The sequence below is a fragment of the Muntiacus reevesi genome, chromosome 4, assembly GCF_963930625.1.
Source record: "Muntiacus reevesi chromosome 4, mMunRee1.1, whole genome shotgun sequence".
Taxonomy (NCBI): Eukaryota; Metazoa; Chordata; class Mammalia; order Artiodactyla; family Cervidae; genus Muntiacus; species Muntiacus reevesi.
The window spans coordinates 55,304,308-55,330,208 of NC_089252.1; the positions used below are offsets into that span (position 1 = coordinate 55,304,308).

The 25,901-nt window shown below is 50.3% G+C and overlaps 1 protein-coding gene across 1 annotated transcript in view; it reads left to right on the top strand.

Annotated features, from left to right (window-relative positions):
* Positions 1-25,901, top strand: part of LOC136167405 (O-acyltransferase like protein-like) — a 47,073-nt gene that overhangs the window by 5,896 nt on the left and 15,276 nt on the right. Inside the window, exons 3-10 of the mRNA XM_065934995.1 lie at positions 4,797-4,881; positions 6,173-6,314; positions 8,080-8,173; positions 9,237-9,416; positions 10,179-10,281; positions 15,799-15,900; positions 22,095-22,260; positions 24,342-24,421. Coding sequence (XP_065791067.1) covers positions 4,797-4,881; positions 6,173-6,314; positions 8,080-8,173; positions 9,237-9,416; positions 10,179-10,281; positions 15,799-15,900; positions 22,095-22,260; positions 24,342-24,421 — 952 coding nt within the window. The remainder of the gene's footprint in view (positions 1-4,796; positions 4,882-6,172; positions 6,315-8,079; positions 8,174-9,236; positions 9,417-10,178; positions 10,282-15,798; positions 15,901-22,094; positions 22,261-24,341; positions 24,422-25,901) is intronic.

The window sequence follows — 25,901 nt, forward strand, 5'->3', positions numbered from 1 at the left end:
GTCCTTCCTCGTATAAACACCAGAGACACTGGATTTAGAACTTACTCTAACCTAGGAGGTGTGCGTGCATGCTGAGTCGCTTCAGTACTGTCCAACTCTTTTCAAACCCCATGGACTGTAGCTTGCCAGGCTTCTCTACCCATGGGATTCTTCAGGTAAGAATACTGGAGTGGGTTGCTCTCCTCCAGGGGATCTTTCTGACCCAGGGATCGAACCTGTGTCTGTCTCCTGCACTGGCAGGTGGGTTCTTTACCACTAGCATCACCTGGGAAGCCCAACCTAGGGTGACCTCATCTTAAGATGATTTCCTCTGCAAAGAATCTGTTTCCGAATAAGGTCATGTTCACAGTGTTATCAAACTCAACAGTTCCTGGGGTGGGGGGTGGGGTATTAGGGTTTGAACCTTTTTGGAGTGGACACAGTTTAATCCAGAACACTACCTAATACCTAGTTCCTCACTGAGCTTGCTAATCTGCCCATGAGGCAGTTGGTGGTACAGGGCAGGGCATGGGAGGAGAAAGGGGTGCGGCTGAAGCTGGGGGGCTGGGATCCTGCAGAAGCCCCTGTGTACTCTTAACTCAGGCCCCAGATAGAAGGGGTGGGCTGGTGTCTGCTGGCCTGAGCTGATGATGCCTCCAGTGTAACCAAGCTCAGGCCTTGATGATATCTCCCCCAGCATGCACACGCACACACACACATGCACACTTCCAACACTGTTTGGGTTTTGGGGTTGGGCCTGAGCTATTTAAGTCTTCCCTGGTGACCCAGACGGTAAAGGATCTGCCTGCAATGCAGGAGACTCGGGTTCAATCCCTGGGTCAGGAAGATCCTCTGGAGAAGGGAATGGTAACCCACTCCAGTGGCCTGGAGAATCCCATGGAGAGAGAAGCCTGGCGGGCTAAAGTCCATGCGGTCACAAAGAGTCGGACACGACTGAGTGACTAACACACACAGCGCTATTTAGAGGTCAAAAACTCACTGCTGAGCTGCTGAGTGGTATGGTGATGGAGCAGAGCTGGTCATCGTTAGTAGCACCCAAGGCCTGGAACGTGTTGGCGTTGGGGTGGGGGCCAGTGGTCACCTTGTGGACGAAGAAGCTACCATCTTGTAGGTCTGACTGCTCAGCAGTGGGGACCTCGGTCTCCCGTGTCCTTCAGACTCTGGACTCTGCTGCCCAACGCTTCAGATTTCATCCACAGACGAACTGCTGACCTGTGGTTCGGGGTTCCCCCAGGGCCGCTGAGGTGACGTCTGTTGCACCTTCTCTATGATTTAGACGCAGGAGGACTGTCATTTGGGACAGCTGGGGCCACGTTCCAGCCGCCGCTAAGCCTGTGCTTCTTGGGAAGGGAGGAGTCAGAGCTAGCGAAAGGAGGCTTCTGAAAACAACGGGAGGTGAGACAAATGTAATCTTGAAGCCCAGAGGAATAGTTTAGCTCATCCTATGGAAGCCCAGGGAGGGCCCTAAATTAAAGTAAAAAAAAAATTCTTTTTCAAGAGTGTAGATAACTGCCTCCAGGCTGTGCTGTGCAGTTCAAGGCTGCAGGAAGGTTCTAGCTGCTCTGGTCTCGCAGGGTGCCCACAGGTCAACACGGGGAGGAGCTGTGAGTTGAGGAAGTTCGTTTTCTCATTTCACCCGGGGTCATCAGGCTGAGATCCTAATCCACACCGGCCAGAGGCTCTTGACTGGTTGATTCAACAACACGAACAAAACCAAAAAAACCCCAGTTGATTCTTTTAAAGTTAGAAGAGGGCTTCCCTGGTGGCTCCGTGGTAAAGAATCCACCTGCCAATGGAGGAGACGCAGGATGCAGGTTCCATCTCTGACCCGGGAATATTCCACCAGCCTCAGTCGTGAGCCCGTGCTCCACGACTATCCAGCTTGTGCTCGAGAGCCCGGGAGCTGTGACTCTTGAAGCCGGTGCTCCCTAGAGCCGTGCTCCGTGCTCCCCAGCAAGAGAGCCCAGGATGGCAGCTGGCAAGGGGCCCCTGATCACCCCACCTGCAGAAAAGCCGGGGCAGCAGCGAGGACCCAGCGCAGCCAAAAATAAATACTGCAGTTAGAGTAGGACTTCCGAGGGGAATAGCTGTGTCAGCAGGTCAGGACGCTTTTTTCAGTGTCAGGGTTTATTGGGGAAATGGAAGTACCTCCAGGAAGTCGCTTGGGAGCACCCGGGTTCGGGTGATGAGGAGCCCGCTGCCCTGGCCCCGGGGACCTCTGACCGCGCCCCCCATGCTTGGCGGGTGCTGAGCACGCACGGGCAGCTCTTGCTTCCCATCTCCACCCCAGCAGGTGACGTGGAGACTCACAAGGACTCACATGTTATTAACCTTTAAGTGGCTTGTTTGGACATTCCAGAAACCCTCTGGTCACTCTCTCGGGAACAGTGGATCCGGGAGGTGGAAGGCACACGAGAGTCCATCCTGTTCAACCCACGTGTCCTTGTTACGCACGTGAGAGGGACCCAGAGAGGTGAAGGGACTCGGCCAGAGTCGCACAGCAAGGCGGCGTGAACCCCACACTTTTGAATGCAAGTCTGGTAGTGTGGAGAGCTGAGGGGTCTGAGGGGATGAGAAGACCACATCCTTCAAGTTTCCACAGACCTGGGGCGAGTTCTGGCCCTGCCCCTCAGCGGCAAGCATAATCAAGACGACCAGCATTTACTGAGCTCTGACTCAGTGCCAGGCACTCTCTAAGAAAGAGAGTGAAGTCACCTGGTCATGTCCGTCCGACTCTTTGCGACCCCATGGACTGTAGCCCACCAGGCTCCTCTGTCCATGGGGTTTTCCAGGCAAGAATACTGGAGTGGCTTGCCATTTCCTTCTCCAGGGAATCTTCCTGACACAGGGATCGAACCTGGGTCTCCCGCATTGCGGGCAGACGCTTTACCATCTGAGGAAATTTGGGCTACATTTAATCTTCACAACAACCATGTGAAGTCGGTCCTATTACCTCCATTTCACCAAGAGGGAAACCGAGACACAAATTCAGCTAACTTGCCCAAGGTCAGATAGTCAGGGGTGGATGCAGACTCTCACACTGCAGACCCTGTGTTCTTAACCACTACGCTCAAGCTCATTAACTCATTTAAGGGGCGTCTTCCTTGTCTGTAAAATAAGGTAAACAGTGGCTCCTTCTAGGGATGCGGACAGATTAGAAACAATGACCAAGGTGTGTCTCAGAGCGAGTGGGCACTTAGCGGCAGTGTTTTTCTTCTTATTTATAATACTGTTGCTGTTTCATTTATTTATATTTGTTTAAAAATGTTTTTATTTAGTTGGCTGCCTTGGGTCTTAGTTGTGGCATGCAGGATGTTTGTTGCATCGTGTGAGATCTCTCTTCGTGGCATGGGGGCTTAGTTGCTCTGCATCACGTGGGATCTTAGTTCCCTGTCCAGGGATTGAACCTGCGTGCCCTGCACGGCAAGGCAGATGCTTAACCGTTGGACCACCAGAGAAGTCCTTCGTGTGGCTCTCTTATTGGACCACGCTGTGTCCTCCGTCCTTTGTTGCGATTTTGCAAGTCCCCCGGCCTGGTGTTCTCAAACCACTGTGCTTACTTGCTCAGTCATATGCGACTCTTTGCAACCTACTGGAGTGGGTTGCCATGTCCCCCTCCAGGGGATCCTCCCAACCCGGGGTTCTGAAGGTATGCATTCCAGTTAGCAGCAGGAGCTCCTGGGAGCTTGTTAGAAATGTGAATTCTTATGCAGTGAGGGGAGGCAGGGAGCGCTCCATTTACTGGGCCCTCCAGGTAATTCTGAGGCACGCTGACATTTGAGGCCTCTGTTCCGCAGCATCACCGGTAATATTTTTACAAACTGTTTTCCGTGGTGACTGATTTGTGCTCACACACAGTCACTCAGTGTCCGACTCTTTGCAACCCCATGGACTGTAGCCTGTCAGGCTCCTCTGTCCACGGGATTCTCCAGGCGAGAATACTGGAGTGGGTTGCCATTTCCTTCTCCAGGGGATCTTCCCGAACCAGGGATCAAGCCTGAGTCTCCTGCACTGCAGGCAGATTCTTTCCCTCTGAGCCATTGGTGATCGATTAGTGTGTCCTCAGCTGGTGCCTCTTAGCTTCAGACTCAGACAGCACTTTTCCGTAGCTCGTAGCATCCTATTTTTCCCTCTTGTGTTGCATTTTTCTCTCTTGTGGGGACCTGCTCACAGAAGGATTTGAGCCAGCATTGGGGTTTCTATGGACTGTCTTTCCCCCTGTGCTGGGGGCTGGGAAAAGATGCAGAGCCTGGGCAGGCTGAGGATGCAGAGGACCCATGGTACACCTCCAGCTGGGCTTACAGTACCTAGGTCTCTGAGTTTTGGCAAAGTTTTCAGAAAGTGAAACAAAGTGAAGTCGCTCAGTCGTGTCCAACTCTTTGAGACCCCATGGATCATAGCCTACCAGGCTCCTCCATCCATGGGATTTTCCAGGCAAGAGTACTGGAGTGGGATGCTATTTCCTTCTCCAGGGGATCTTGCAGACCCAGGGATCAAACCTAGGTCTCTTGCATTGCAGGCAGCCGCTTTACCGTCTGAGACACCAGGGAATCCAGTATCTTTGAGCTCTAATTTCCCCACCTGTAAATCAGATATATTAAAGCCAGATGCTCTTTCTAATGTCAAGATTTGATTTTGAAGTGATACATATGAAAGTTCTTGGAAAAGTGTCAAGTTTTTATTGCAAAGTAAAGTATTGCTAACTCAATCTAATTTTTTTTCTTCCTTTCTTTTGGTAGATATTTTAAGGTTCAGAGAGGCTTCGTTCTGGGCCCCTCCGCTCCCTCTCTTTGCAGTGAACACTTCCTCCTCGTCTGGTTGGACTGTGGCCCGGTGCGCCACTGGATTGTTTCCCCTGGACACGTTCGCGGCCCTGAGTCTGTGAGTGCAGACCGCCCAGGCCCCGGGCTGCCAGGCGTGTGCTGGGCTCTTTCATCGCTGCTGCTCACCAGCTGCTCTCGGCCACTTCATTTTCATTCATTGGATGACGTCTGCTCTCTGCTACCTTAACAAGAAAATCCGAATGTGTTCCAGAGGAGGCCAGCCACACCCAAGTGTGACGGGCTTTGGGGTCACTGAGAAGCGTGTCCTGTCCCCAGTTATTCCTGTTTCCATCATGTGGCCCTGAAGATGAATTTCTTATATATGTGTGTGTATATATACATATATTTGGCTGTGCTGTGTCTTTGTTGCTGTGAGGACTTTTCTCTAGTATCAGCAACGGGGGGCTACTCTCTGGTTGCAGAGCTCGGGCTTCTTGCGGCCGTGACTCATCTTGGTGCAGAACACACGCTCTGGGGGGCTCGGGCCGGTAGTTGCGGCTCCTGGACTCTAGAGCGCAGGCTCGGTAGCTGAGCTGCGCGGGGCTAGTTGCTCCCTAGCAGGTGGGACCCTCCCGGGTCAGGGATCGAAGTCGTGTCTCCTGCATTGGTGGGCGGATTCATTAACACCGAGCCACCAGAGAAGCCCCTGAATTTCTTTTATTTGAGTCATTGCTTCTCATCCAGGCACCTCCGCAAACTTGCCTGTGAAGTCTTAGTTGCACCTGACATGGTTCCTTAGGACAAACTAGGAGCAGTGGACTTGCTGGCCCAGAGCTAAATCTGGTCTTCTGATAAAGAGCGTTCCTGCAAACCTCATTCTGCTGCTCCAGGAAGAGACGCCCATGTCTGTGTCATCATCCAGCAACCCACGCTCCCTTTATAAAAACTGGTGCCAATTTGATAGATACATAAATGGACCTAATTTACACTAAAAAGTTGGTAATAAGGGCTTTTCTTTCTCAGTTTCTCTGCTATTCATTTTCTCCATTCCCCTTTCTATGTCTGTGTGAGTTGGGTTCTTATTGATTTTTAAAGTTCATTCTATGGATGAAGGATATGACTCCTTAGTCATATCAGCTGCAAATATATCTTGGTTGCTTTTTGTTTGTTATGGTGTTTTTTATTTTTTTACAATTATAAGGAGTTTAGTGAAATCCCATTCATCTTTGACTCTGTAATGTCTTTTGTTATTTTTTCTTAGGAAACCACTCCTAATCCTTAAAGTGTTACCACTTGCCTACGTTTAGGAGCGGTTGGAGCGGGTTTTCTGCCCTGTGCTCTTTTCTCTGCATCTCAGCGCGGTGCCAGCTTGCTCCAGGCGTGGTCACACCTGTGTCATCTCCCTGCAGGGTCCTCACCTTCCTGGGCCTCACCCTCCCTCTGGTGGGAACCGTCTATGTGGCCGCCACCGGGCAGGGGTCGGACCGCCAGGCATCACCGGTACCCGAGGAGCCTCTGGCCACGTACGGGAGCCTGCCTCTGAGAGCGCCGGTGGGGAGCGGGCCAGGAAGCAGAGTCCAGCCGATGGGCTGTCTGCCCGTCTCACCGTCAGGAACCCCGAGCGGAGGAAAAAGTAGGCATTTTAACAAACTCATGAGAGGTGACTTAGATAACCAGAGTGATCACATTTCATCAGAGTGAAGTGTCACATTCCTGAATGTTTAGAAATAATCGAGATGGAGAGACCCTTAGGTTCAACATTTTTTTTCCCCTCCACTTTTACACTCTCTAGGAAGTGAAGTCAGCATAACACTCTGTCTTTGATCTTCCTTGCAGCAGTGGAATCTCTTAGGTGTGGGATGCAGACTCTTGGATGTGGCATGTGGGATTTAGTTCCCTGACCAGGGATTGAACACAGGCCCCCTGCATTGGGGGTTCCGAGTCCTAGCCACTGGACTGCCAGGGAGGCCCCTGTTCTTCACTATTTAGATGAGAAGGATATGAATGAATATTTGAGGACATCTTCATGAAGTTAATGGCTATGGACTTCAGTCTGGGGGCTCTTCCTCTATGGTCTGTTACTAAAAGTAGAAAGAAAGAGTTAGTCGCTCAATTGTGTCTGACTCTTTGGGACCCCATGGGCTGTAGCCCGCTAGGCTCCTCTGTCCATGGAATTCTCCAGGCAAGAATACTGGAGTGGGTAGCCATTTCCTTCTCCAGGAGACTTTCCCGACCCAAGAATCAAACCTAGTTCTCCTGCATTGTAGGCGGATTTTCTTTACTGTCTGAGCTGCCAGGGAAGTTCTGGTAGTTGGCTTGTAGTAATACTGGGCTGACAGTTACTGAGAGTGGGCTCATAGTGATAATCACTGGGAAAATCTGGAAATTCAAAGCACTGTCACACCTGCAGTCCTTCAACTTTGGTGAGCAGCAGAATCACCAAATTGGCTTGTCACAGCCAATTTCCCGGGCCCAGCCATCTAGGATTCTGATTCAGTTGGTCTAGGGTGGAGCTGGACTGTGCCTTTCTGACTGGTTCCCAGGTGATGCTGAAGCTACTGGTCCACGGACTCCCACTGAGGTAACTGCATGCATTATTTAACCTGATCCTCCCTCTATTCCTGTGGTTTAAGATACTTCATTTACAAATGAGCAAAATGGGGCTCAGAGCGGCTGCCTTCTCTCTGGACCAGTTATTTTCAGACAGTCTGGTAGCTACTGTTAGTTAAATTCACTCGCAAGTGGAATTTAGATGGGAAAAAAATAATGATAGCAAAATGCATTCTGTGCTTGCTTGCCAAGTTAGGCCTGGGGCCAGATATTTGACAAATATTGCTCTTGAAACCTCACAATGGCCCTGCCAAAAAGGGCGCTCGGTTTGAAAGTAGAAGAAAGGGCTTCCTTGATGGCTCAGTGGTAAAGAACCCGCCTGCCAGTGTGAGTGACACGGGTTCGATCCCTGGTTCAGGAAGATCCCACATGCCGACAAGCAGCTAGGTCTGTGTGCCATGATTTCTGAGCCTGTACTCTGGAGCACAGAAGCCACAACTCCTCCGAAACTGCTGAAGCCGGGAGCCCCAGAACCTTCCCTCGGCAATAAGAGAAGCTCCAGGACTGAGAAGCTGGGGGCAGTGCAGCGGAGAAGGGCCCCCCCCTCACTGCAGCTAGAGAAACGCCCACCATGCAACGCAGACCCAGCACAGCCAGAAAACTCTAAAAACGCTGATTAAAAAAGAAAGAAGTGAGGAAGTACGTTCAGAGAGGTAAAAGAGCTGGCAGGGCTGGACAAAGCCCAGCTCTCGTGACTCTCCTTTAGAGCGTGTGGCCGCTCGGGGAACCCAGAGGAGCCAGGACGCGAGGTGTAGGCCCGCGCCCGCCCCTGCTGAGCGAAAACCCCTCTAAGCGGAAAGGTGAGCTTCCCGCCTCCAGGCAGGCACCTCTGAGAGCGACCCCAAAAAAACTCCTCCTTACCCCTGGAACCTCAAGATGCTAATTACGCACTTCCACTTTAAAAGTTGATTTAAATTTCCAGAGCTTGTTTATAAGCCCCATCTCGATTGTGAGTGAGTTTCCGTTCTGTGAGGACTTCTTGTGCCCACGTTAGAGGCACCCAGCGACATCCTAGAGAAAACAACAAATCTCTCAGAGCCAGCTTGAGTTTCTGAGGCTCCCGTTTCGCAATTCCAGACACTTAATGGACTCTCGGGATGAGCCAAATTAAACTTGTTTTAAATGAAAGGGAATAAATTAAGTAGAAGGCATTCACCGCTCTTTAAGTCGTGGAGTTTCAACTGGTGAACAGTAGCAGCTGTGACACTGTCTCATTTGTTTCCCGTGATCAGCCCACGATTCTAAGACCGACTTTGATTCCCATTCTGCAGGTGTGGAAATTTGGGCACAGAGAAGTTAATTCACTTGCCAGAGGTCCCAGAGCTAATACATGGCAGATTCAGGGCCAGGAGTGCCCGACTGACTATAAGGCTGGCACCCTTCACTGCTGCTGCCCCCGCCGCTCTGCGTTCTTAGGGATGTTGTCGTAAGCGATTCATTCTTGGGCGAGCCCCAGGGATGCCATTTCAAGCCCCACGCTGGCTTTAGGGAGTGTGTGACTTCTCAATGACGTCTAAGTTTCCCTTTGCCTGACCCTTTGTGAAACACGATGGAGGCGGACAGGCATTGGCTTTCCTGGGGCCTGAGATGGGAAGCCTATTCTGTTATGAGACGGCATGGGCACCAACCTCAGATCCAGACTGTTAAGTCAAGGTTTCTAGAGGAGGAAGACCAGGTCCAGAGATCCACAGATAGATCAAGAGGGGACAGGGAGAACTGGGCTGAGCTTTTCACGGTCAAAGGGAGGTAGCGTCCGGGGGGCAGCCAGGATCACTGGCTTGCAGGTTTTACCTCTTGTTTGGGGGGCAGCTGTGGTCTGGTCTGGCTTTCAGGGTGCACAGTAATGTCTTTGCTCCTGCCCAGGTTTTCTAGCCGCCGTGGACCGAGTTCTGAAATGCTTTTCCTGGCAGAAGAATGTGCCAGCCCTCTGGACCACAAAGACACCGGGAAGCACGTGCTCTGCCTTGAATGGCCTCCGAGTGTTGAGCCTCCTCTGGATCATGTCAGGGCACACGAGTCAGATGACTGCGTGGATGTCTCTGGGTGCGGAAAACTGAGGGATCTCTGGGGTAGTCAAAGAAGGGAGGGGCTTTCATGTAGGGGGTCACGTCGGGCCCTAGGAGGGGAGCCTGCAGCCTTCTCGAGTGGGCTTCCTTCTGTTCTCGAGACATGGCCGTGGCCTCCATAAACGAGTGTTCTGGGCCAGTGTCGAAGGGTTGCTTTACCTCCCTTTGGGTGTAAACCAGGCACCTCATTCCCTGGTGAATGGGGAAAGCTGAGTATTTTATTTCTAACTTCTGAAGAGTTGGGTTCCCTCTTGTCATGATTAATGAATCCAGAAACTTCTTTTTTTCCCTCTCCTGGAAAAATAGGCAAATATAGATAAGTATTGTGCACTAGTATAAAATCAGTGTTTGTGGATCTTCTTTCTGTTGCTACACTCCACAAGAGCTCCTGTCGACCGAAAGGAACTCTCCAAGTGGGACCTAAACACACGTGTCAGAATTGAGGGGAGGGGCCAACCCAGGGCAGTTTGAGGGCCCCCAGGGGATCTGAACAGGCGATGCTGCTGCAGCTTCAAGGGTGCTGCGGGCCCTGCGGAGGGGCCCAGGAGAGAACCCAGGCTGCGGTCAGCTACCGAGCCACACTCTCTTATTCCTGTCCCATGTTCTCCTCTTAAGTGAGTTGCACAGATACACAAAACCCTCTTAATACAGCTGAAAGTTAAAGGTGTTTTTTTGAAAAGATAAATCACAAGATTTTCTTCCGTCCAATCAAAAGACACCGTGTCTTACGTTTTTACAGATAATGTGCTTGAATGGAAAGCCAGGGTGCTTAGAAACCCACTGTACCTTTATTCTCGGAGTGGCCCCTTCTATCTCGGCGTGGACACGTTTTTCCTGATCAGGTAATATGATGCTCTCGTTGCTGAAGTTGTGCTCGTGGCTGTTGCTTAGGGAGGCATGGATGTGGCTGTTCCCGTTTAGAGAGAAAAACCGACAGGCTCACGCGGACTCCGCTTGGCTGCGGCCTCCGTGTATCCCTGGAGGTACCGAGGTTGCCAGTTCCTCTCTTTTATGTCTTCAGTTTATTAAATGATTCCGGATGGCTCTCTAAAACAGGCCTTTTACAAAAGCTGATTTTATTGCTCAAACTTGTTTATTTCAGCGCTTCTCAAATTCTGGCTCCTGGTATGGTGCAAATCCATGATCAAGTTGCCAGCTCTCACTACAGTGAAATGTGGGGAAAAAGTAAGAAAATGGTGTGAGGTTACATAAAGCGGTGTTTTTAAATTAACTAATTAGAGATAAATTTTCTTAAATGTTTGATAAATGTCGGGTACTGCGTGAAGCCCTTTGCAGCATTATATCATGCGATCCTCACGGTGTTCCTATACAGTAGGGACAACTGTTAAAATCCTCAGTTTTTTGGTTCTGTTCTTTGGAGGTTGGGGTGAAATTCGTATCACGTAAAATTAACCCCTCAGAGTGAGTAATTCAATGACCCTTACTGCATTCACTTTCACGCACAACTACCTCTTCCATCTGGCTCCAAAGCATTTTCATCACCCTCAGGGAAACCTCACACCCATGAAGCGGTTTTCCCCAGCCCCCCTACCTCCAGTTCTTAGAAACCTGCTTTCTCTAGTGTGGATTTACCTGCTCTAGACATTTCATACACGCGGCTCACACGGCGTGCTTTAGTGCCTGGCTTCTTTCAGCTAGCGTGACGTTTATGAAGCTCATCAATGTTGAAGCACATTATCAGTACATCGTTTCTTTTTATGGCTGAATGTTATTCCTTGTATGGCAGACCACCGAAATCTCCACTTTAAAGATAAGGGAGCTGAGCGTGAAGGGCCTGGGCCTGGTGGGCCCGTCGTCTAAACCCAGGCAGTCTGGTCCCAGAGTCTGAGTTCCAGCCTCTGTGCTGGCCTGTCTCTGCCTCTTTGGGGTTACGTATCCCTGCCTTCGGAGGGAGATGGTGAGAATAGATGGCATCATTAAGTGCTAAGCATTCATCCACCCGGGGGCTTCCCGCTGGCTCTGTAGGTAAAGAACCCACCTGCCAATGCAAGAGACGCAGGAGACTCGGGTTCGGTCCCTGGGTCGGGAAGATCCCCTGGAGGAGGAAATGGCAACCCACTCCAGTATTCTTGTCTGGGAAATCCCACGGACAGAGGAGCCTGGTGGGCTACAGTCCGCGGGGTCGCAGAGAGTCGCACAGGACTTAGTGGCTGAGCATGCACGCACGTTCATCCGTCCAACCATGCTCGGTCCAACAGAGAGTAGCCCAGACAGGCGAGGGACAGCGTCCACCATCTGCAGTGAACAAGACCATGGTATGGGGGCTACTGGGCACCAGACGTCCCGAGAGAGCTTAGCTGGGTCTAGCCAGGCAGTCAAATCCCAGTGCAGGGTGGGAGCCTCCGGAGGGCGGGGAGGTCCGCCCAGGGGACAGCAGTTCAAAGACCAGAGCTCTGTTTCCTGCAAGGAAATCAGTGAGAACACGGCAACAGAAGTTGTCGTATGCTGGCGAGGGCTGGTCGGCAGGGCTCCAAGCCCGGGAGGGGATCTGGCAAGGACAGATCAGGGTGGCTGGAACCAAAGCAAACTTCCACCAGGAGGGAAGCATGAAGGGCACAAAAGGCCGCTGGTCATTCCGGGCCATCAGTGGGAATCAGAGACAGCGAAGAGCCACTGGGTCAGCCCCGAGAGCTCCACAACACAGGCCAACGCTCCTGAGATTCCAGGTGGCCCCAAAAACTTCCCTGGTGGCTCAGACGATAAAGAATCTGCCTGCAGTGCAGGAGACCTGGGTTTGATCTCTGGGCGGGGAATATTCCCCTGGAGAAGGGAATGGCTTACACACTCCAGTATTCTTGCCTGGAGAATCCCATGGACAGAGGAGCCTGGCGGGCTACAGCCCATGGGGTCGCAAAGAGTCGGAGGGGACTGAGCGACTATCACTTTCACGTATCATGAAGACAGCATGCCTGACTCTGGGCTCGGTCTGGGGCCCAGGGAGCACTGTGCCTTCCCCAGTCCTTCTCAGAATATAGTCTGAGCATCGCCTGGAAGCTTGGGGGAAATGCAGATTCTCGGGCCCCGCCCAGGTGCTCTGGGGGTAACAAGCCCTCCAGGTGATGCTGCCATCGGCTCCCGTCTGAGAAGCCCTGCGCCAGCCCCAGCATGTGGGGTGAGGACGGCAGAGGGAGACCCAGTAGGTCCTGCCACGATGCAGGAGACCAAGACCCATGTGTCCTTTGTCTTCACTCCTATTTGCTCGTTTCTCCCGGCCCGTCTGGGTGGCTGCTGTCGTTTTCTCTTCCCCTTCCAATTTTCATTTTATCACTTTAGGAAGTGCATGTGGTCTGTTCACTTTCTTTCCAACATCAGAAACATTACTAATAGTGAAACACGTCAGTGCCACTGTGCTCAGAAACACTTTGATCTCATACAGTTCTCATGATCAACCTCTATCAGGCCCGTTTTTATAGCCGAGAAGGTTGATGTTGGAAATGAAATAACCTCAGCCCCCCAAACCCCTCCTCAACTAGAGTATATTTCAGTACAATCAGAACTGAAATATAATGTCTGTTTTATGCCAAAACCACGTGTTAACACCCGTGTCACTAATACATTTAACACGTGTGAGTGTGTGCTCAGTCACTCATTTGTCTCCGACTCTTGAGACCCCATGGGCTGTAGCCCACCAGGCTACCCTGTCCACGGAATTCTCCAGGCAAGAGCGCTGGGGCGGGTTGCCGTTGCCTTCTTCAGGGGTTTTTCCCGACCCAGGGATGGAACCTGCCTGAAGCCCCCACATCAGCAGGCTGATTCTTGCCCGCTGAGCCACCTGGGAAGCAATATATTACATAGTAAGACCAAAGACTTCTGTCACTGGTGATGGTTTTGGAATCCTTCTTCTAGCTCTCAGGTTGGGCTGATTTCATATATCTCTCCTGCAGGATTTTATTCTTTCCCAGTCTGTTTAGGTTTCCTGGGTCTTCTTCGCCTCTTGGAACCTCTTGTCTTGTCCGGAGCCTGTTTTCCTGCCAGCCTTTCTCTTTTCCCGTCTTTGTGAACTTGAGACGGCGCTGGCCCCCACACAGAGGGAGACCCTGATTCATTCTTTCTGGAAACTACGAGGCAGGGAATCCGGATCGGCCGTGCTGCTTCCGCAACTCAGTGCTCTCTTTCACTGGTCTCTACAAACTTTGTTCCTATTCTGGTGAATCCAACTTGCTGCATTTCAAAAGAAACTCTTGCTGGCAGAGAGTAAAGACAGTTTCCAACCCTCACTGATCCCTTCCAAGTCCTGCCCAACACACACACACCACCCCCCCCGCCCCACACACACACATATACACACAGCCTTCTTTTGCAATAGGAAACACACTTGTTCTTTAGCAAAACACCCACAAGGGTCATGGGTTATTGTTGCTACTGAGTTGTAGGTTGTTATATGTTGTTAAATTTCCGGTGCCACGCCGGTAGACCAGCTGCTCCTTGATCAGTTCAGAAGCAGGCTTTGTGACCATGGTCTTGCGGCGCTCGACTGAAATGCCAAACATTAGTTATGCTTGGAAAGAACCTAAAGAGCAGCTGGGTGAGGATATTGATTCCAAAGTGAAGGGAATGGTCTTTCTCGAAGGAAAGCCGGGTGTTTGCTTTGACATCCCTACTGCATCAGTAACAGAATACAGAAGCGTGGCATCATTCACGGTGCTGGCAGCTCTCTGTGGCCACGGAGCAACCAGAGCGAGAAGGTCCACGGGAAGGAAATTGCAACTTCTGAGGACAGCAGGAAGGCAGTCGAGGCTTCAGGGGACGGGGCGAGGGCCACCGAGCTGTCACGGGACAGCGGGAAAGAAGTAGGAGCTTCAGAGGACAGCGATCAGGAGGCGGCAGCAAAAGTAACAGATTCCAAAACAAAGGCCAGAAGCGGAGTTTTAATAAAGCTTTTGGACAGTAATTTGAAGTAGAGGATTTATTTGGCAAAAACAGAGCTATGTTCAGCAACGTGGAACTGAACATTATTTTTCATGCAAAGTTAAGAGCACATTGTATTTCCTTCCTGACCATGTGCCCAGTCCCCATCTCTTGGAGAGAGAAAAACTTCATCTAAATTACCTCATCTGGTTGATGACTGTCATTTATAACTTTATTGCTACTTCTGTCTTGGGTATTCCTTTGGACAAGGTGTATGAATTCATCACATATTCTAATGTATTGTCTATAGATTATAAGATAAAGTCAAGCATGTATCTGCTGATACTTTTTAAGTTGACCTGTCTTTATACTTAGAAATGTCTCTTAATAGCAGGCTTCCCCGGTGGCTCAGATGGTAAAGACTCTTTTGCAATGCAGGATCCCTGGGTTGGGAAGATCCCCTGGAGAAGGAAATGGCAACCCACTCCAGTAATCTTGCCTGGAGAATTCTGTGGACAGAGGAGGCTGGCGGGCTAGAGTCCATGGGGTTGCAAAGAGTCAGGCATGACTGAGCAACTCTCACTCACATGTTGTTACTAAGTCATGTCCGACTCTTTTCCACCCCATGGACTGCAGCACACCAGGCCTCCGTGTCCTTTACCATCTTCCAGAGCTTGCTCAAATTCATGTCCATTGAGTTGGTGATGCCATCCAACCATCTCATCCTCTGTCGTCCCCTTCTCCTTTTGCCTTCAATCTTTCCCAGTATCAGGGTCTTTTCCAATGAGTTGGCTCTTCACCAAAGTATTGCAGCTTCAGCTTCAGCATCAATCCTTCCAAAGAATATTCAGGGTTGATTTTCTCGGTGTTGGAGAAGACTCCTGAGAGTTCCTTGGACTGCATGGAGATCAAACCTGTCAATCCTGAAGGAAACCTAGAGGGTCGTCACTGTAAATGTTAAAAGGTAGAAATTCCCTGGTGGTTCAGTGGTTAGGACTCTGCATCTTCACTGCTGAGAGCCTGGGTTCAATCCCTGGCCTGGGAATTCAGATTCTGTGCACATCCAAAACAAAAAAGAAAGAAAAGAAAAGAAATGAAACAGAATAAATGTCAAAAGCATGGGAAACTCAAAAGGTACAAACTTCCAGTTATAAAACCAGTATTTACAAGGAATGGAATGTACCACATGATAAATATAACGCTGATGCTTGTTAGATAAGAAAGTGGTTAAGGGAGTAAATCCTAAGAGCTCTTGTCACAGGCTACTCCGAAGGTCTGGCCCCCGTAGTGAGGAAGATGCTGAGCTCAAGGTGACTCGCCGTGGACACGTACCACGAGCAAGGAGAAAGCTATTACTGTTTTTAGTCTTAAAGGTGTTTTGTTACTGCAGCGTCACTTCGTGTGTCCTGATAGAGACAACCGAATTAGTCAACCCAAGAACCGCATCACTGATCGGTCATCCCTGTGATCTGTTCTTCTCTTCCTCTCAGTGGCTGGCTAAGTGCAAGATCATTTTTAAAGATGCGTCAGGATTCAGACAAAGGAATAACCCCTAGCGTCATCCTCAGATACTTTTTCGGTCGCCTTATAAGGTAGGTTATTCATATAATCTTTCCGTTCTTTATTGCTGCATAATCACTTATTATATTTAGTCTTTTAATCCTCCTTTGAAAGAATTTTCAAAGAAAAAAGTAAACAGAGAAAAATAGTTTTGTTTCATTTAAACCTTGTTTAAATGTAGCTGCTCTTTCTTTGTTTAATGGCTCTTGCAGTGGAAGATACCAGTACTCATGGTATTTTTTCCTAATAAACCTTGAACTGTATTAAACCAACAAAAACCTCCTTATTTCTAAAGCTAATGGACAGCAGGCTTCAATGAACATACAGTCAGATTCCCATGAAATTTATGTTCAACAGAATTCGTGTAGCTCCTGTAAATTAGTAGTAATTGGCTCCTGTGTTAAGGACAAATGATAATAATAAAAATAGAATAAGATACAATCAGGAGAAGGGTTGGTGGAAGCTTGGGATGACAGTCGTTCTGATAAGAAGGCAGAAAGGGTGGTAGTATTCTTTACAAATGCCTGGTTGGTTGGATCGGAATAGAATACAATATTGGGACAGAATATAGAACCAGTGGAATAGCTAGTGGCAGTGATGTAATGAGACGGTAGAAGTGTAGGGAGAAAAAGAAACGTCTACCTGTATAACCCACCATTTAAAAATTTATACACGTTTAAAATCATGGATTGTGGCTAAGCTGGAGCCCAGTTCTTGTTACTTAGGGTCCACGGCTCTCTTGCTACACTGCACCGTCACAAAATAGCAAGGGGAGTGTTGAAACCATCTTCTGGGTCCGTCAAATGAACTGCCTAAGACCTGCCTCCAGTCTGCCTGGGCGTGCATTCTGGTTCAGTCATTTCCCAGCTGTGTGACTTGAGTAAGTGTCTCAGTCTTCCCATGCTTGAGGTTCCTCATCTTAAAACTGAGCAGAGTGATGGCTCTCACTTTGCTGGACTCTTGAGAAAATCAAAACAGATAACGCGTGCAAAGAATTTAGAAAAATGTGACAGGTCGTATGCCCTCAGTAAATGTAAGCTATCATTGTTACTGTTGTTATTTTTACTTAACTTCTCTGGTTAATAGTTTAAGAATGAGTCTAAGCTGAGAAATATAACTTTATTGCCTTCGTGGTTTCTTCCAAGCCCCATTAAATCTAGTCCTCGTCCTGAATGCTTGACAGAATACTTTTTCTTGCGTTATCTTTTGGGGATGAGCAGTGGGCTGAGTAGTCAGTCCTGCCCTGTGTTCTTCTGGAGGAGAGGGGCTGGCCTTCAGGCCTAGCGTTCTCAGTGATAAATGCTCAGGCGGGTTGTTAGGGGCTGGGGTGTGGGATCCAGTGGCCTGGTGGGTGCTGCCTGGGAAACCCTTCAGAAGAACAACCCCAGAGCTGGGGGCGAAGAGTCAGACATGTTTTCCTGGGCAGATAAAGTGGTCATTGGGGCCGAGAGCCCAGAGTGGAGGAGGGTGCGGGAGTGAGACCTCACGGGGCAAGATGCTGGCGAGGGTCCTGGGGGTGACGTGTTGCGGGACGTGCGCTGGCCGTGGGCAGTGGGGATATGGAGAGAGTGCCACCCGCGGACACAGAGACTTTCCAGCTCAAGTGACGTGGAGGATGGGGAGGACGTTCTTGAGATGGGGAGCTCTGGGAGAGTGCCAGCTGGGCGCCAAGAAGACAGCGAATGAGTCCAAACTGGGACAGAACGTCGTTGGGGTATGGGGGAAGCCTTACCAACCTGCAGACTGGACTCACCCTCTTTAAGGTCAACCCAGTGAGGAGGCAGCCATGTTCCTAGCTATTTTGATGTTCTCATTCATCAGGACTTGCTGTTCTTTCTCAAATATGATTTATTCCCTGCCCTTTTAACTTGAAGAAGAGTAGATGCGAGATCGTTGCTCACTTGCTCTTTCTGTATTTTACTGAGCGCCCACCATGTACCAGGCACTGCCCCAGGCTCTGAGGATTCAGCGGTTGATAAACCATGCAGGGAAACCCTGGTAACCCGGCTGGTAAAGAATCCGCCTGCAGTGCAGGAGACCTGGGTTTGATCCCTGGGTTGGGAAGATCCTCAGAGAAGGGAAAGGCTACCCACTCCAGTATTCTGGCCTGGAGAATTCCATGGACTGTACAGTCCATGGGGTCCCAAAGAGTACGACATGACTGAGTGACTAAGCACGCATAAGCACATAAACCACGCAGATGCCTTCTGGCAAGGGGGTTACATTCTAGTGGCTAGAGATGGACCGTAAACAAATAAATATGCAGCCCTAAGGTGCGATATGCAAATCCTCCTATTCCAGGTCAGTGATGATAAGGCTACAAGTAATAGTTTAGAGAAGGAAGAAGACAGCATCTTCCTCTGGAAGGGTGGTCAGGGAAGATGCCTTTGTCCAAAATCCTGAAGGAAGGAAAGAAATGTTCTAAGCAAAGAAAATTCCCTGAGGGAAGAAGGGTCCATACTGCAGAACCGACAGCAAAGGTCCTGAGGAGAGAGCCGTGGTTGATGTATCTGCAGAATCTCAAAGAGCCCAAAGGTGCCGGAGCAGAGTGAGCCTCTAGGAGAGAACGGGAGGGTGAGGGCAGAGAGGTGAGAGTGGGGGAGGGCCCCCCAAGCCTCTAGAGCTGGGGGCAGCCTTAAGGACTTCCCGTTTTCCTCCGAGAGGAGAAGCCTTCTGGGGGTCCCTGTAGGGGAGTGGCATGGCCGGGTTTACATTTTGCAAAAGTCACTCTGGCTGCAGGGCAGAGCGCAGACCAAGTGGGGGCTTCTGCAAGTTTCAGAAAACGTGAAAGCCCAGCTTCCAGGGGTAAAACCGTACAGACACCTCACAGGAGACGAGGAGGGTAGAGGCTCCAGACCCCTAAAACCGTGGGGTTATTCCAAGTAGGAGCCGCAACTTAAAATTTAGTTTCCTAGTAGGACTTGCCTGGTGTCCAGTGGTTAAGAATGCACCTTCGAAATGCAGGGGGCCCAGGTTCGACCCTTGATCGAGGAACTAAGACCCCACAAGCCTTGGGGCTACTGAGTCCACTCTCTCTAGAGCCTGCGTGTCACAATGAAGATCCAACTCAGCCAAATAAATAAATACATATTTTTAAAAAAGAAATGATACTTCTTCCAAAAAATTAGTTTGTGTATGTGTGCACTCTGTCATGTCCAGGCCTTTGAGACCCCATGAACTGTAGCCATGAACCAAGCTCCTCTGTCCATTGACTTTTCCAGGCAAGAATCCTGGAGTGGGTTGCCATCTTCTCCTCCAGGGGATCTTCCCGACCCAGGTATTGAACCCAAGTCTCCTGCATCTCCTGCATTGGGAAGCGAACTCTTTACTTCTGCACCACCTGGGAAGCCCCCACACATTAAGTTAAAAAAATTATTGATAATAATGTCTAACTATAGCTGAAGGTTCTATACTAAAAATAAAGGCACCTCTTCCAGTCTCACCTCCCACAGGACAGCTTTGGTAACAGCTTCTTATGAATTAATTCTTGCAGGGACTTTCCAAGTATTTATATATTCTTTTCCCCACCCACGAAGAGAACTATACTTAATGCTGCACTATTTTGCACGTAGCTTTTTTAACTTAATGATTTGGCATCTTTCTCTAACTGCATGGAAGGACTCACCTCACTGATTTTAAGGTTGCCGGGATGGCGCCGTGTGGGTGGGCCATCCATCATGTATTTAACTGCTCTCCACGAATGGGCATGAAGGTGGTTTCCAAGTTTTTTGCAGTCTTATTAGACAGTGACACGAAGTCTGTACATTTTTGTGCAACTGTCTGGGCATGTTTGCCCGGTAAATTCCTACGAGTGGAAACGATGGTCTGGTGCATTGAATGGATTGATGGACGTTGTCCAATTGACCTTCCCACCCGGCCAGGTATGAGAAGGCCGCTTCTCACACCCCCATGGCACTAGCTGGTACCACAGGTTTTAATCTTTGCAAGCCTACTTTGACTTTAAATCTTCAAGCCTGGACAAACACTTGAAGGGCATGCATATTTGTATGACACATCCCACTTTTCAAACAGTTGGTTTGGTTTTTAATTTTCTATTTTGTGTTGGGGTGTGGCTGATTAACGATGTTGTGATAGTTGCCGGTGGACAGCAGAGGGACTCAGCCATGCGTGCCCACGTGTCCTTTCTCCCCCGGACTCCCTCCCAGCCAGGCTGCCACGTGACAGGGAGCGGAGCTCCTCGTGCTCTGCAGTGGGTCCTTGTGGCTTGTCCGTTTTAAGATATATATATATATATTTTTTTTTTTTTGATATTTATTTATTTGGCTGCATCCAGTCTTAATCCCACAGTGAGGTCCGCGGGCTTAGATGTTCTGAGGCACGTGGAATCTTCCCGGACCAGGGATCAAGCCCACATCCCCTGCACCGGAAGGCGGATTCCTTACCTCTGGGCCACCAGGGCAGTCCCGGTTATCCCTTTTAAATATAGAAAAATAAAATAAATAAATAAATATAGCCTTGTGTACCTGTCCTTCCCAAACTCCCGACTCTCCCTTCCCCCGGCAACCATAACTCCATCCTCTAAGACTTCAGTTTTCTTAGCGATCTCCTGATTCTCAGAAAATCCTAGGAGGCGGGAGTCCTCCTCCTCCTTAGAGGAAGCTAAGGAACCATCAGTCCCCTTTACGGCAGGAGAGGAAAGGGAGGAGCAATGCAATTTTCTCAGTGTGAAAACTTTAGACAAGACCAGAAACCGCTTCTCGTGTTCTTTCCCCTGTAACCCCCCGGGTGTGGCCCCTCCAGCAACCTCTGCTCCCCACCCGCCGGCCTGGCCGTGAGCCTCTACCCGGGTCCCTCCGGAGGACGTCTGACCCGGACTCCGGTTCAGAGGGAAGCAGGGGCCAACTGGTTCTCCTGGGGAGATAGAAGCAACAGATGGGGGGGGAGGCTGGGGGGCGCGAGCCCAGGCTCGAGGGAGCATCTGCGCAGTAGCGCGCTCAGACAGCTGACCGGCAGGACCTGGGACCCAGCGCGGGCTCTGCAGGTGCAGCCGAGCTGGTCCAGGAAGTTGCATCCTGGCAGAGTCGGCGCCCTTGCCCTCAGACTCTGATCAGCAACCGCAGCCCTGCTCCCAGGTACCCACCACCCTCCTGCCCTCCTGGTGCTCTCTAGGAAGGAGGTTGCCTCTGTGGGGTGCTGACCCGAGGCGGGGTGCGGACCCACACCTCTGCTGGGGCTGCTCCTCTAGCCGCCCTGCTCCCCCATCTGTCACCCCCCACCCCAGGCCCTGAAGCCCTGCTCTGAGATGGTTAGAGATGCTTCTGGGCCATGGGCTCTCTGTCCTTGTACTGCCCTGGGTTTTCAAATATATTCTTTAAAAAAAGAGGGCTCTGCTGGGGGCCACCCAGAAGCCACACTCCCATTGCATGCGCCTTCTGAGTTGTCCATAGGCTCCCCCCACCCAGAGAAGGGTAGACCAGTGAGATAGGCTGCAAATATCCAATATACACAGGCTTCTAAAGACTCGGTGAAAGAAAAGAATGCAAAATAGCTCAATAGTTTTTCATATTGGCTATCTGTTGAAATGACAATATTTTGAATGTATTGACCAAATGAAGTGTATTATTAAAACTAATTATACTGTTGACTTTTTACAATGTGGCCGCTGGAATGTGCTAACTGAACGGCCGATGTGGCTGGAATTATTACATTCTATTGAACAGCCCCAGTCTAGACACCTATTGCCTCCTTCATCAGCTTCTAGCTACCGCAGATCTTGCTTGGAAAGAGGTGGCGTGTGAGGGAAGGAAGGAGGAAATGAAGTGAGGCAGGAAAGCAGGATAAGAGGGAGTATGGGAAGCTATTTTCATCTAGGGAGGCCCTGTGGAAGGAACATCTAACAGCCTCAGATCTCAGTACTGACATGTGGTTGGACCGTCTTGGGTAAGTGACTCAAACTTATCTGAGCGCTCATTTGCTCATGGTAAAATTGACATCGTAGTTACTGGACGGGTTTAGAAAGTTCCTAGCGGAGTGGCTTACACATATGACTTGCTCCATGAAGAACAGTATTTTTGCATCAGTAGCACCTACGCCGCTGTGAACCCACGAATGAAAGGGAGGTGTGAGGGGTGAGTGAGGAGGTGGTCGCTCCCCCAGGACAGTCTATTTTGAGCATCTTATCCGCCATGGCTATGTGGCCCCCCACCCCAGGGGACCGAGCGGAGTCCCCACGGAGACTCACTCTCTCCCGTCTCTTTCCCACCAGGCTGCAGCCTCTTCACCTGTTCTCGCTGTCCCTGCTGGTTGCCCTGTTCTCGCTCGTTCCCTGGGGGCCCGTCTGGGAGGTGCCCAAGCTCCACCTGGAGAACTGCCGGCGGGCCTGGTGGACCAACTTGCTGCTGCTCAATAACTTCCTGTCGGTCCAGGATGCGGTGCGTTCAGGGCGTCCGCGAAGGGGCGAGGGGCGCAGTGCGGCGCGCGTTCCCTGGCCAGCCTGACTCTGATCCCTTCTTCTGGCATCTTCTCGGGAGTGATCGCGATGCTGTAGGAAGGTGGGCTGTGGGAGGCAGGCTCGCCTCGGGTGTGAGGTGGGGGTTGCTGCCCCCGTCCTGGCGGGGTGGGCGCTGGGAAAGCTGAGAGGGAGCGGGGCGGCGGCCCCTGTCCTGGACGCGGGTGTCCCCGCCCCATCGCTGTGCCGTCGGGCCCCGCCACCTTCTTCACCTCCACCCAGAGAACCGAGACTGGGATGGAACGAGCCACCACACTCTCCCCGTAATGAGCTCTACCACACATCCAGCCGGATCTCACAACGTCTGTGTATATTGGGTCATGGCGTCCCCGAAGCCCTAGCTTCCTCCCGAAGAGATCGGAGCAAATGGAAGTGAAATAGCTGTAACTAAACCGCGTCAATGATTTTGCACCTGCCTCGAAAGCGCTGCGGAGAAGGAAATGGCAACCCACTGCAGTGTTCTTGCCTGGAGAATCCCGGGGACAGGGGAGCCTGGTGGGTTGCCGTCTATGGGGTCGCGCAGAGTCGGACACGACTGAAGCGGCTTAGCATGCGTGCATGTGTTGGAGAAGGAATGGCACCCCACTCCAGCATTCTTGCCTGGAGAATCCCGTGGACAGAGGAGCCTGGTGGGCTGCAGTCTGTGGGGTCACACAGAGTCAGACACGACTGAAGTGGCTTAGCATGCGTGCATGCGTTGGAGAAGGAAATGGCAACCCACTCCAGCGTTCTTGCCTGGAGAATCCTGGGGACGGGGGAGCCTGGTGGGCTGCCGCCTGTGGGGTCGCACAGAGTCGGGCACGACTGAAGCGACTCAGCAGCCGCAGCAGAAAGCGCTGCCGAAAGGAGAATCACTAGAGTGTGGCCGCGTGGCCGCTGGCCACCCAGAAAGCTGCCTTTGGTTCACAAGGGCCCGGCAGCTTCGACAGGGCGGCCGTCACCGTCTAAGTGCCTTCAGGCGGACCCCCCATCACCCTCTGTGACGGGGGCCCCCGGAGCAGACGCCAGGCCGCCTTCCCCAGGGCAGACCGGCTGGGGTCACAGGTGAGACCAGTGGAGCTGTCACTCCTGATAAGCCTGGTCTCCTCAGGAGCCACGGGGCGGGAGGGCAGACAGAGGCGCCTCTCATCTCTGAAGCCCCGGAGAGGCTTGCCGCCAGGAGTCATCTCGCCCTGAATCAGAGACGCAGGGGCCCCCCAGAGGCACAGACAGCCCGGGACCAGGGCGCCCCGGCCAGCTGCTCTCACGTCAGTCTCGCGTGGGAACTCTGGGGCTTCCCGCAAACGCTCCTCCGCAGCCAGACCCCCGTTCCCAACCAGCACAGTCTATCGAATTAAAAACAGAATAAAATAAATGAACACATTCTCTCCACCTGGAGTTGGGGGGAGGGCAAGGAAGAGAGAAGCGCGCCGTGAGGGTGATTACTCCTCACATCCGTGGCACATGGTGGAATTCAGCTCCCACCACCCTGGGAGATTAGCTGTGATTGTTGTTTTAAACAGGAGAGAAAGCATGTCTGAATTTCCAGTGTGTAAAGTGGTCAGAATAACACTTACTCCCCTGGGACTGTTAGGAGGGTGAGTTGAGATGCTGCTGCTGCTAAGTCGCTTCAGTCGTGCCCGACTCTGTGTGGCCCCATAGATGGCAGCCCAGCGGGCTCCCCCGTCCCCGGGATTCTCCAGGCAAGAACACTGGAGTGGGCTGCCGCTTCCTTCTCCAATGCACGCGTGCATGCTAAGTCGTTTCAGTCGTGTCCGACTCTGTGTGACCCTATGGACAGCAGCCCTCCAGGCTCCTCCATCCACGGGATTCTCTGGGCAAAAATACTGGAGTGGGTTGCCATTTCCTTCTCCAGAGCTGAGATGAGGTTTGTGAAATATCTTTAACTCAAGTCCTTTCTCTTCCCGTGGAAATCGCCTCACCCGCCCCTGCGTTCCTCCTCCTGGTCCCGGGAGCCACTGGTTACGTGGAGGAGAGGCGTGACCTGTGCTGGTCTCTTTCCAGTGCAACAGCTGGACGTGGTACCTTGCCAATGACTTTCAATTCCATCTCACAACCCCGGTGATCGTCTTCATCCACGGAAAGTGAGTCTAATTGAAACAAGTGTTTCTGCTCACCTGGCCTCTTTCTCCAAACTCTTAGAGAGACCCCGGTTCTGGACAAAGCAGCTCTTACAATTTAGAATTTAGAAACTCACTTTTCAGAAGCGTGTGGACCCTGACTCCACCACTGTTTACTTCTTCTGAGTTCTCTTCTAATCTTTGTGTTTCTTTCCACTTCACTGTTCTTATAAACATTTCCGCATATGGATGTGACCTGCTGGCTTGTCAGGTTTAGGATTTATGTACCATCTTTTGTGGTGGGCACTTAGATTGTTTCCAGTGTTTCATGATTATAAATGGCTCCTCAGCACATGTCTTTGAACACGCCACTTTCTCCTCTTCTGTATTTATTTCCTTGGGGACCTGTTTCCTGGTGGAATTATTAGGTCAAAGGGGAAGAACAATTTTGCAGTGCTTGTTACATATCATGAAATTACTCTTCAGAAAGAGTGAAATAATTTACAGCGCCCCAAGTAACACATCAGTATACCTGCTTCTCCATCTTGGATATTTATCACCTTAATTTTTGTTAGTTTTAGAAAAGCTCTAAGGCCTCAATAATTCACAGGAAAACTTAAAAGTTGTGGATTATCCATGCCATATTTTAAAAGATTTATTCTTCTTTTTTGTTCAAATACATGTTCAATTTAAGAAACACTGGAAAACATAACGCTAAAGAAAGGGTTAAAAAACAATCACCCTAGGCCTGTTTCCTCACTTAAGGAGAGTGATTTCACTGTCGATATTTTGATGTTTATTCTTCACTTCTTTTATTCTGCACAGTTTTTTATACATGAAAGAATTTTGCATATATACTTTAGATATTTGTTCTAATAGTTTAATGATGTAATCGTTTTCCTATATTTTATTGTTCAAGTGAATGTACTTTAAAAAAATTATTTTTGTTTATTTTTGGCTGTTCTGGGTCTTTGTTGCTTCATGGGCTTTCTCTAGTTGCAGAGCTCAGGCTTCTCATTTTGGTGACTTATCTTGTCTCAGAGCAAGGGCTCTAGGCACAAACATCAGTGACTGCACACACAGGCCAAGCAGTTGTGGCTGGCAGACTTAGCTATCCCGAGGCATATGGGATCTTCTCGGACCAAGGATCGAACCCATGTCCCCTGCATTGGCAGGCGGATTCTTAACCACTGGACCACCAGGAAAGTCCCTTAAGTAAACAGACTTTCAATGTCTGTGTAATATCTCATATTTGTGAATGCACTATAGTTTACCTATACCTTTTTCTGGTGTTAAATAGATTATTTCCAATTTTGTGCTTTTATCAATAACAGTCTCAGAAACATCTTTGTAGTTACCATTTGTCTCCGACTCTGATATTTCTAGAATGCAGATTCTTAAGAAGAGTTTCATGACAAATTGCTTGCCTTAAAGGTTGTAGCAATATTCAGTCTTCTGGTCATCTAATTATACCATTGCCAATATGGACTATTAACAAGATCTA